The following is an 11,714-nucleotide window of genomic DNA, read 5'->3' as shown; positions in this document are numbered from 1 at the left end:
ACATCCCACATATACACAGCATGCATACAGGCACACATAGATATGGGGAGGACACAGACTTGCAGATTTGAAGCATGGAGAGGTGGGGGCGACAGAAACAGGGGCTGGAGAGAACCCAGGGTCTAAGACATGTAGCCAAGGAGTGAGACTGGGAAAAAAACGAAGAAGAGCCAGGAAGGGAGAAATAGAAACCATGAGAATTGTATAGAGGGAAGGGGATGAAGGAACGCTCTAGAATTGCTGTGAGCTGGAATCGCCAAGAAAAGGAGTAGTTCCTGTCTTCAAGCAGCTTGTCCTACTGCAGGACGCCAAACACACAAACAGGAAATGTCAAAACAAAGCACAGGCACAGAAAGAAACTCGGGGAGTGTGGAAAGTAGCACAGAGGCTGGGCGGCTATGCCATCCTTGTCATAATCCAGGAAGGCCTCCTGGAGGAGGCAACATCTGAGGAAAGAATGAGGAAGACTCTGACAGGTACTGAGGGGGAAGATATGGGTAAGAGTATGATGAGACAAGAAGCCTGAAGGTGAAAGAGACTGGAGTGGGTCTTGGAGGACCCTGTTTGGGCTTCATCCTGAAGGCATCAGGGAGCCCCTGATCAGTTTCATGGAGGCAGATCTGTGTGCGTTTACTCAGGCCTGCATGAGCTGCTGGGTAGAGAATGGATGGGTGGGCACAAGATAGGAGGCAGGAGGACCAGTTGGTGTGGCCCAAGCAAAAGAAAATGCTGCGAGGGCAGTAATAGTGTAGACAGCTCCTTTTCTCAGGCTATGCTTTGGGGAGAATGTGAAGTGAGATGGGCCGTGTTGCTGGAACTCAGGGCAGGAGGTGGTGTGGTATAGACACGGGCACCACAGAAGAGGCATTTCTGAGCATCTTCTTCGGATTTGACAAGGGGAGGCAGAGTTCTTTGAGAGGCTCTTCCCTCTCTCCCAGACCTCCATCCCGAGGGGGAGATGAGACGAGAGGGGTGAGCCACCAGCCCGTGAGGGATCGGGAACATTTTCTGTCTGCCTTTGGAGCTTGTCACGTGGGTTGTGGGCAGAAGATTGATGTTCCTAATTACATTTGGCTCAAGCTGATATTAAGTATTTGTCTCATTCCCAGAGCCCACAATGCCGGCGGATGGTGGGGAAGGTGCCAAGAGGCATGCTGGCTAGCTGAGGCTAACAATCTGGGATCTGAAATATCCGTGAGGGATAACATGGACAAGTCACAGCCATGGCGGAAGGGTGACCGGTGTTTTTGAGTTGTCCTTCAGTGTTTTCCAAGAATGGTTGAGGGGCCCTGGAAAGGTCTGAAGGTCCAGCCTCCGGTCTTGAAGGCTGATCTTACCAAGACAATCCAGACAGGGAATGTGACCCACTTCTGATACAGGACAGCTCGCCTGGGGAAAATGCTTTTGTGGGTCTAATTTAAATTTCCTCTGCTGTGTGTCAAAGGTTTATTTCGCTTGATTCATTGTTAACAGCGTTAAATATTCACTGAGCACCTACTGTTTGCCCAGGGGCACACAGCAAGAGAAGCCATGGCCTTGTGCTCAGGACACTTGTCAGCTCATGTCCGGAAGCTCATGAAAACATCAGGCACTCAGACCCAAATGAGCATGGGGGCTGGAGTCCTGGTGCATCAGAGAGGTAGGGCCACAAGAGATGGGTTATGTTGAATTAGTGCATAAAAATCAGGAGAGCGTTCTTGGCCGGGGAGCACTGTGGTCAAAAGCATGTGGTCCAACATGGGAACAGGAAGGGTGTGCACAGAGGAAATGCAGCAACATTTGCTCCCCAAGAGAATTAGCAAGTCATTCAAACATGTTGAAGTGGGGCTAGTAGCTGTCCATCTATCTCCCAGGGCAAGTGTGAAGATCACATAGGGCAGCAGGTGTGAGTGTGCACTGTGGAACCCGCAGAGCCACGGAGCAATGCTGGGAATGCTAGGCACCATTTAAAAAGACTTCTGGGGCGCCTGGGTGGCTCAGTCCTTGAGCATCTACCTTTGGTTCAGGTCCTGGTCCCAGGGTCCTGGGATCGAGCCCTGCATGGAGCTCCTTGCTGGGCGGGAAGCCTGCTTCTATCTCTCCCATTCCCCCTGTTTGTGTTCCCTCTCTCTCACTATGTGTCTCTCTGTAAAATAAAATAAAATAAAATAAAATAAAATAAAATAATCAAATAAAAGCTCTCTATTAGAAAGACTTCTGTTCAAGTCCTGGCTGTCAGTGTGTGATCTTGGGCAGGTCCCCTCGCCTCTCTGAGTGTGTTCAATCATCAGCAAAATGAAGATGGTAATTCCTTCCTCATACTCTTGCAGGTAGGGTTACCGGAAAAGAAATTAAAATAAAAATATAGGAGGCCCATCCACTGAGCGCTCAGCAGAGCCTGATGACTACTGTTGTCGTCTACTCAGCCGGCTCCTTGAAGGCGGGCTCCTTGAAGGCAGGCAACTGGTCTCCCCTCTTTCTCCAGCACCTTCCGCAGGGCACGTGCCCAGACACCACCTGGTCCACTTGGTCTAGTTAATTGCTTTGCACAGTCGCGGTGGAGCAGGAAGTCAGCACTTCCGGGCTTAAGGCAGGCAGTGGGGCGCGAAGATTCCTCCGCCTCCATCTCCACTAACCCCTCCTCTTCTGAGTCTCGGAGGTTCAGTATCTGCCGAAACCGGTTCTGCTCAAGTGCTCGGGAAGGAGGAGACTTGCCCGGTTACCTTCAGGTGGTTGTCCCTCAAGTCCGTCAGCGGCTGGATGTGGCGTGACCCAGGTCAGGATTCATGCACCACACAGGTCGCGCCTGTGCTCCCCCAGAGCAGCGCTGCACCCAAGCGCAGAGTAGACACACCTAGGCCAGGGACTGTCCGATCTCGAGAGGAGTCTAGCTTTTTTAACAAGGGGTTTCGTAGAGAGCTTGTGGCGACGTGGAAAGAGCGGGCGCCAGGACGACCGCCTGGAGCCAAGAATGGCTGTTTGCCCTTGTCTAAGTTACTTCCCAGTCTGGTCCTCAGTTTCCTTCTCTGTGAAACTGGCTACACTGCCCGCTGGGCCAGCCAATCGCTGCGGGGAATTAGATTCAAAAGACCGCTTGTCCCGCGACCCTGTGCGGGGTCGGCCGAGGCAGGGCCTGCGGCCGCCACGCCCCTTTCCGCTGCCGCGCGGCACTCTAGACCCGGGACGGACGTCGCCAACCTCCAGGGGGCGAGCCTGGCGGGCTTCCCGGCCCACGCGGCGTCTCGGCCGTCTAGCTTGTGACTTCAGCAGCGTCCCCGGGCCAACGGGGGCCCCCGAGCGCGGGCGTGGCCGTGCGCGCCCGCAGCCAGCAGGTGCCAGGACCTGGCCTCGCCCGGACGCGTGGCGTCCGCGGGCGCGAAGGGGTTAAAGCCGCGGGCCTGGGGGCCTGGCCGGGGCCAGGGGAGCGGCCGTGCCCGGCGGAGGGCTAGCAAGCCCCAGGAGCAGGGCAGGGCAGCGGGCGGGCGTGCGCTTCCTCCTCCTCCCCCCCACCTCCCGCCTCCTCCTTTGTAGCGAGTTCCCGGCCCCTCTTCCTCCCCCCGCCCCCCAGCCTGGGCCCTCTCCCCCTCTCCCTTTCTTCCTGCCTCGCCTTCCTGCGGCGAAGGAGGCTCATCTATTATAAATGCACATTCGGGGCTGACATCAGCGGCGAGCGGCGGGCGAGCGCCGACGAGCGGTCCCTGCGCGCTGCCCGCCCGGAGCGCGGCCCCAGGCTCCTGCGAACTGCCCGCGGGGCGCGGGGAGCGGCGAGCGCGCCCAGAGCTGCCCGCGCCGCGCCCGCCCGCTTCCCGCAGCCGCCTGGGGCCCGCGGTGGACCCGGGCCGCTGCCTCCGCACGCCGCGCCCGCGCCCCCTCACCGCCCGGGAGTTTCTGCATGACTGTCACAAAGGTAAGCGCCGCTCGCCCGCCGCGCCCGGGACCCGCTGGCGCCTGCAGCCCCCGGCCTCGGCTGCTGGGGGCGCGGGGGTGTGGGCGTGGGGAGGGGGCACTGGTGCTGGGGAGGTGCGGCGCGCGCCTCCTCTGCTCCCCGGGTCCCTCCAGTCGCTCTGGCCCCCAGGGACTGCGGAGGGAAGGGGGAGGATGCCGCTTTGGCAGCCGCAGTGGTTTGGACACCATCCCCCCCCCCCCCCGCAACCCGCACCGGCCCGCCCCGCGACTGCATTTTTAACCCTTATTTAGGATGCTGCATTTTTAACCCCTGGAGAGCAGTGTTGGGCAGCTGCTTGGTGTTTCCCGTTAGGGCGCGCCTCGGGGAGTGACGCTGGAAGGAGTGGGTGTGGGAATGGGCTTGTCGCCCAGGGGAGACCATCCGACGGGCAAATCCACCCCACCTGCCAGCGGCTGCTGCCGGTCCCGCGAACTCTGGCCCCACTCCGGAGCTACTCAGTGGAGAAGGCACTCCTCCAGCCCCAGGAGTTGCCGCCAGGGGTAGGACAGGTTCCCTGATGACCCTCTTGAAGATGCGGGGAGGGGATGTGACAGGGACCGGAGAGATGCGCGTTCTGATAGCCCCCATATTGGAGGAGAGTTCTGACTCTGCTACAGCGGCCCCGGTTTATTGGAGAGACTTTGGGGCCTCCCCATTATGGAAAGCAGACCAAGGTAGCTGTGGAAAGTGCCCAGCATCAGGAGACCAGAGGAGACCTGAGTTCACTCCCCCCTCTCTCCCAAACCCCATGGATGACCTTGGCTGGGCCCTTCTGCTCTGGGCCTCAGTTTCCTCTTGTGAAATATGAGGATGAAACTGTGGGTACTGGGGGTGGTGACAGATAGTTGAAGAACTAGTAAGAAGATCAGAGGTGTAAACCCAGACTTTTCAGAGGGCCCTGTCAGGGTAAGGAGCTCACAGCCTGGCCTTGGCCTTAGGATTGGCAATCCCTGCACCCAAGGCCAGATATCAGCAGCTAACCACCTGGCTCTCAGGACTGGAGAACTGGAGGCCAGTGTGGAGAGGAGGTTCAGAGCAGTGGACCAGATGGAGGGTCAGCTGTGGAGGTGATGGGAAGGGTTCTTCTGGCTCCTTCTGCTAAGCCAGAGGTTACCAGTGCCTCCAGGAGATCTGCCTTGCCAGAGACAGCTTGTCTGTCCAGGGTCTTTGGGCTCAGTGCCCAAACTGGGACTTAGAAACGTTGCTGGGGTTGCGGGGGGATGTGCCTGGGGGCTAAGGGTCTGCCTCAGTTTTGACTACTCCTGACAGGGCTGCTGTGGACTACGGTGGGTAGGACACTTCGTGTTTGGAAATGATGCAAATGCTGTTTGCCTGGGAAGGATTATTATCATTAAGGTTATTCATGTCAAAGACGCAAGCAGGCTGAGGCAGAAGAGTAATGGATGGGCCTGGATGAGAGATAAAGCATATGAGATTTGTAATAATAGCACTGAAATTTGACTCATTGCCTTCCCTGCATCTCTTTTATATACATGAGCTCAGGCAGCCTTCCTTCCCAGGAAGCCTGCAAGGAAGGCGTGTTCAGCCCCGTTAGAAGTGGAAGAGGCTGAGGCCCAGAGAAGAAAAGGGACTTGCTTAAGTTCACACAGCAAGTAAGTAGCAAAGCTGGGGTTTGCCGTAAGCTCTATCACAACCTATAGCCTGTGATCTTTGTCTTGCTCTGCACTGTTGAGTACACGGAGGCTGGGTTATGCCCATGAAAGGGGGTCACTACTCGGAGCCTCAGGCCCCCGGGGCATGGAGCCCACAAAAGTGGGTACTTGTCTGCTAAACTCAGTGGCAGGCCTAGCCTCTTGGATCTAGTGATTATTCACTGATGCCCTCCCCTTTCCCCACAGCCCCCACCAAACCCTCCTGGATGTTCTCCTGCCCTAACCAATGTGGCGTTAGTTTAAGCCAGCTCAGAGGATTAGATAAAATCCCCACCTTAACCCTAGCTTCTCTCCCCTTGCCAGCCCTTCACAGACCAGCAATGTTCATGTGGGGAGGCCTAGGAGAGCAAAAGAGAAGCAGGAGAAGGCCTAGGGGCCCTCCTGCTGCCTGAAAGCCTGCCAGAAGAGGCTTCTTCAAGAGGTCTAGAAGAACCACAGTGCTCTGGGAGTCTGAAGGCCTGGCCTCTAGTCCTCAGTCAGCCACCAAAAGGCTGTGTGACCTTGGGCTAGTCACAGCCATCTCTAAGCCTCTGTTTTTTCCATCTGTGAGGTGAGCAGTTGGTTTCTTGGATGTCTTGGATCCCTTCTGTTGGGCGTTGGCACATCTGCGAGGAAGTGGGCTCTGATGGCGACAGGGGGAGCTCTCTCTTTTGGGGGGTGGGTCTAGTCACAAGACAGATAAGCAGAGGAACCCTCGAGGGGGTCTGAGAGGTGGAATCGCTGCTTACCAACTGGAGTGACAGGCAGGGGAGGACTGGGTTGGAGGGTGAGACCCCAGCCCTGGCTGCTCCTTAAGGCAAAGGTCACCCCTTTCTGGGGAGCCCCGGCTGCCTGTTCCTTGGAGTCCTCTGGGCCAGGGGTAAGGCGTGGATTGGGAAGGAGGTCTCTTTAGCTCAGAGGGCCTGGAAAGTGGAGGAGAGGAAACCGATGACAAGCTGTTAGATCTTCAGGAGAACGTCCTGAGTCTAGATGGGCCTCCAGTTTCCATCTACCATCCCCCTCTCACACGCACCCTGGCCCCCTTCCTTGTGAGGTACAGCCGCTAATGTTGCCCATGGAGTCTGGGGGGGCTTGGAGGAACCCCTGACCCAGATGGCACGAGAGATGAAGAGCCATGCAAGTCTCCGGAGTGGGACCTTCCAGGCTGATGGCATGATTGCTGGTTATGATGTTTTAAACTCTTATTTTATTGTGTGGAATTTCATAAGCTGTCTTAGGTTCTTTACACAATGATGAGGAGAAGGAAGATAAAAAGAAGGGATACAGCCTGTCAGACCATAAACATCCCCAGGAGGTTAAGGGCCCTTCTCCTCCCAGGTTCAGTTCCGTATCAGTCCAGAGGACAGGTGAGGGCGGAGGGAGAGAAGGCTGCTTTCCCAGTAATAGGATGATTTCATTCTTTGCCCTTTTCTGCCTGCTCTTTATACGTTTTCTGTCTCGATGCCGTTAAAGTCATGTACCAGACTGACTGTGCTTCTCTGGCCCTAAATCTGTTTCTAAACTCCCATCAGCTAGAAAAACAGAAAAAAAACACATTAAAATTGTGCATAGAGTACAAGTCAGTAAGAAAGGTCTGCCTCTGTAATGCAGGACTTTGCAAACACCTTTTGCTGCCTTGAGGTCCTTTGGAGTGATTTCCTGGCTTTTGTCTGGCCATGGTCAGAGCTGGGGCTTGTAGGTAAGGAAGGTGACTGGGCTTCCTTGTTCCTGTGTGTGGCTTGTCACACGAGATGCTGGGAGCTCAGCACTATCCTGGTCCCCAAGGCCACCTTCGGGGGGTCGGCAGTTCAAGAACAGAGTACCCCAAGCAGCCGGAATGCCTGCTGCACCTCAGAAGGTCTTAGGAGAAGGAGTGTGGGCAGACAGAATATTCTAGAGACCAGCATCCCCCACTCTGAGCAGCCAGTTCCAGGTTCAGAAGTGACATCATTCACCATGGCCGGGCCCCTCATTCTGGATGGCAGCCCTTTCACTCCTGCCCCTGTCCCAGCACAGCCTAGCTCACAGAGGGGAGCCCCTGGCTCCTGCTGGATGTGCTGGGACCAAGGACAGTGTGGCCTTGTCCAGGAAGCTACTAACAGACCTTCGTTTGGCCAGGTCGTGTGTCCTTAGGACCCCTGAAGAGCGGCCTCAGAGAATAGGATGTTTGGGTCAAACCGTCCAAATCTCTCCCTTGACAAGTAATAGAATAGGGACCCAGGGAACGAATCCTAAGTTGCCTAAAGTCACTCAGCGGGTTTGTGGCTGGAGGAGTCAGAACCTGAGGGCTCCTGATTCCTGGCTGCCGTGTGAGGGGGGCCTCAGGCAGCCCGTGCAGGGACGGGGGTTTGGCTCCACTCCAGTGACCCCACTGCGCCACCCCCGCCTGGACCTCTCGGGTCAGAGTCTCCCTCTTCTCTTGAAAAAACATCTGGGGTCCCTTGCGACCTCCTGGGCCGGGACAAAGGAGAAGGAAGGGGTATGAAGCCTTCGGCTTCCAACTCCCAGACCAGGGTCTGGCCAGTCCAGAAGATGCTTGGACTCCCAGACATTCCACTTCCCAGCACCTGTCTCCTCTCTGGCTCTTACTGGGAGAAGAGAGGAGAGAGCAGGCCTGTGACAGAGCCAGTTTGAGGGCAGAGATGTTCACCGTTCCCCACAGAGACCCAGCTCCCAGAAACCTGAAGCGGGAAGTTCTGCCTCCTCTGCCCTGTGTGCCCATCATACCTCCTCCCTTCCCTCAGTTCTTGCAGATACCCAGCATTCTCATGCAGAAGGTATGTGCTAGCATTCACTGGTTCCTAGGGCCAGCACCCTGGGAGCTCCTAGTCTGGGCCAGGCTGTGTGTTAGGCATTAGGGTCACAGGACACCGAAGCCACGGCCCCTGCTGTCCAGGACCTCTGAGGAGATGGATGCGGGAGTTGTGCCCAAGCACTGAGTTAGGATCTCAGGGTTCTGCGGGCACAAGCCAGATCTGTCTCCTGCATACTGTAAGTGCTCAAAACCTCATCCTTTCTCCTTCCTCGCTGTCTCTCCCTCCAGAGCTCCCATGGGTTACTTTCTTCCCACCTGGGCCCCTAGGCCCTGTGTTCTCTGGCCCAGGGGTCATTGCCACCTTTGCCCCTATGACAGCACGCAGAGGCATCTGGGAAGGACGGTGAGGAGCCCTGGGGCCCCCCAAAGCCCCACAGCAAGCCGGCCCTGTGGAATCGGCACAGACTTGAGCTTGGCGGGTTTGGGAGTGTGGACACTGGCTAGACCCACGGCCTGGCAGCATCCATCCCTGGCAGCTCAGAGATGGAGTGAGTTTTTCCATTTCTCTCCCGGGTTGGCCAGCCTGGAGCAGACATGGCCTCAGCCACCGCCGGCTCCTGGCACCGGGGCTGATTCTGATCTGGATACGATAGCCACAGAATTTGTCTGGTGTCCAGGAGATGAGAGAATGTGCAAATTCCCTCTGCGCCCAGCCCCCCTCTCCATCCCTCTTCTGATCAGCTAGTTTTGTTCCCCTTCCTCTCCTGGCCTGTGGACCCTGCAGGCTCAGGCTGGGCAGCCGGCATGGAGCAGAGCCCACTGGGCGAGGACAGATGCAAATCCAGTGGCTTCCGCATGAAAAGAAGCTGTTTTGAATGAGCCTCTCCTTTGTGGGCCTGGAGTGTGGGACCAGCTGCCTGGGAGGCGTGGAGAGGGGGAGGGGAGGTTGCGACAAGGAGGGAGGAGCTGTCACCCGCCCCTCCTTGCCCGCTGCCTCTCCTCCCCCAAGAGGGCCCTAGAGGGACCTCCTAATTGGTTTCTGGCTGGCACCCCCCCCCTTCCAATTAATTAACACAGCAAGGGGAGGCACCCAGCTCTGGTCAGGACAGTCCCTTCTACAGAAAACAAACACGAATCCCTTGGAGGGTCCCAGGGCAGGGAGGGAGTCCCCTACTTACAGATGGATAAACAGAGTCTCCCGGTGAAAACATGGCCACACCCTAATCCCAGAGCTAATATGGGTCAGAGCCGGGTTGCACACCCAGATCTTCTGACATGGAGCCAGAACCTTCTCAATCCAATCGCTAACGGTCCACAGCCTGTGGACATGAATCACCGGGCTCTCAGGAATAAGTTATGAAGCCGCCATTGGACCCACAGGGTCGCACGGGCTCTGGGAGCTTGGTTCTGTTAGCAGACACTCCCATTTTCCAGAGGTGCAGTGAGGGTGAGTGACCTGCTCTGGGGCGCAGGTTTAGTGGATGGGGGAGTAGGTGGGGACCCGTCCCCCCCCCCCCCCCCCCGCCATCAGACCCAGAGCACACGGGCATCTCATTTCCAGGACTCTCTTCTGCCCCCTACCCCCCAACGCAGAGGGCTCTTGTCTGTGGGTCTGGGGTCCCGGCACCAAGGGGTGCTTGGCAAAGGCTGCTTGCCTCAGGGGACACCCATGGCTGTGTTCTGCTTAGGCTTCCGCTGTAACTGGGAGCCCTGTAAATCCTTTGGGTAAAGAATGTAAGCTGAGTGAGTGAGGAGGAGGGCATCCTGCGCGCGGTGTCTGAGGTCAGACAGGTTCTCTAAGGTAGGGCGACCAGCCCCGGAGGGTGAACAGTTACGACACCTCCATTTCCACAAAGCTACCTTTGCGTAGGGAACCCGGGTCTGTGGTCCAGGCCTGCAGCCCTTTCCCACTTGAATGCGCAATCCCCTCTTAGCCTGGGGTGGGCAGCCCTCTTGGGATGGCCCCTGATGACCAGGGCGGGTGCTGCTGGCTTAAGAATGCCAGCTTAGAGCCAGACAGATGGCACTGTATCATTTACTTGCTGTTTGTTCTTGGGCAAGTTGCCTAACCTCTCTGAACATCGCTTTCCCCATCCATTAATTGGGATTGATAATAGTAGCACTTAAAAGGATTATTACAAAGATTAAACGAGCTGATCCGTGTGAAGCACTTACCACATGCCTGAGTGTTCGCTATTCACGTTGGGAAGACAGAAAATTAAACAAATGCTTACAATGAGCGTCCTGGGGCTCATGAAATGAGAAGTACCGAAGAACTCTGGGCATCACAGCAGAGGGCCTGACCTAGTCAGAGGGATGTGGAGGGGACTTTTAAGCTGATTCACGAAGGATGAGTGCAGATGGTAGCAGGTGGAAGGAGAGGAGCTGAGGAGAGGGTAGGAGGCAGAGGGAACAGCACAGGCAGAGGCCTGGAGTCAGAAGCCCTTCTGCAGGACGGCCCCCTGCACGCAGGTGTCTGAGAGCTCGCATGTGTATTAGGTCATTGTATGCGCTGAGTGACTTTACGGGTCCTCCCCCACTTCAAGAATGAGGAAGCAGGCACAGAGAGGCCAAGTAAGCTGCAAAAAGTTGCCCAGCAGGCAGATTAGAGGCTGGTCCAAACCCAGGCTTCCTGACTCTGGCACTGTCCTCCTCCTCCTCCTCTCTGCGGCTTCCTGATCGCAGGAGGATGGCTTTTCTGTGGGCCACTTCTTAGACTCTACCTGGGCCAGTGGGGTATAAGGTATGATGTTCTGTTGTCCCTCACAGAGCCTCCCTGGGCTGTGTTTGGGAGGACAGGACCCTTCTTGGCTGGTAGGCAAGGGTCATTTATTTTTCCAAAGGGAAACTTTGCTCTGGCAGGGAAATTTCCACCTTATATTTTTACCGGGCCCCGTTATAACCATCTGTAGTCTTTCCGATTATCTGGATCGGGCCTCAGTCTTTAAAATAAAATTGTAGGGTTCCTGCGTGGTTAAGCATCGGCCTTCGGCTCAGGTCATGGATCCAGGGTCCTGGGGTAGAGCCCAAGTTGGGGGCTCCCTCCTCAGCGGGGAGCCTGCTTCTCCCTCTCTCTCTGCTGCTTCTTCTATTTGTACTATCTTTCTGTCAATAAGTAAATAAAATCTTTAAAATAAAATAAAACTATAGGGATATATAGAGTGAACTTACTGGCTTCGTGTGAGACCGAGGAGAACACCCATGCAGGATCCAGCTGCCCAGACAGAGGGATGTGGGGAGGCGCTCTCCGGGCTGGGGTGTGGGGGGGGAGCTGTTCACACTCAGCCCTTGGAAGGAGCCCCGTGCTCAGGGTTCAACTCCAGAACTGTCTGAGGTCATCTGGTCCAGTCCTCTGCCTCTGTGGCACTCCACACTTTCTAGG

General features: G+C 56.4%; 1 protein-coding gene across 2 annotated transcripts in view; it reads left to right on the top strand.

Moving 5' to 3' along the window:
* Positions 1–2,646: 2,646 nt before the first annotated feature.
* CORO2B (coronin 2B) overlaps positions 2,647–11,714 on the top strand; it is a 128,181-nt gene continuing 119,113 nt past the window's right edge. Inside the window, exon 1 of one of the 2 annotated variants that reach the window (XM_032864604.1) lies at positions 2,647–2,755. Coding sequence is in view for 1 of the 2 variants with exons in the window: in XM_032864603.1 (XP_032720494.1) it covers positions 3,872–3,886 (15 nt within the window). In the remaining variant the exon portion in view is untranslated. Of the gene's footprint in view, positions 2,756–3,525; positions 3,887–11,714 lie in introns of those variants that run through there. The other variant, XM_032864603.1, reaches the window with a different exon arrangement.

This window comes from Lontra canadensis, unplaced genomic scaffold, assembly GCF_010015895.1.
Source record: "Lontra canadensis isolate GAN:19392208 unplaced genomic scaffold, GSC_riverotter_1.0 scaffold28, whole genome shotgun sequence".
NCBI classification, from domain to species: Eukaryota; Metazoa; Chordata; class Mammalia; order Carnivora; family Mustelidae; genus Lontra; species Lontra canadensis.
The sequence above is the reverse complement of the archived record's forward strand: the minus strand, read 5'-3'. Positions and strand labels throughout refer to the sequence as shown.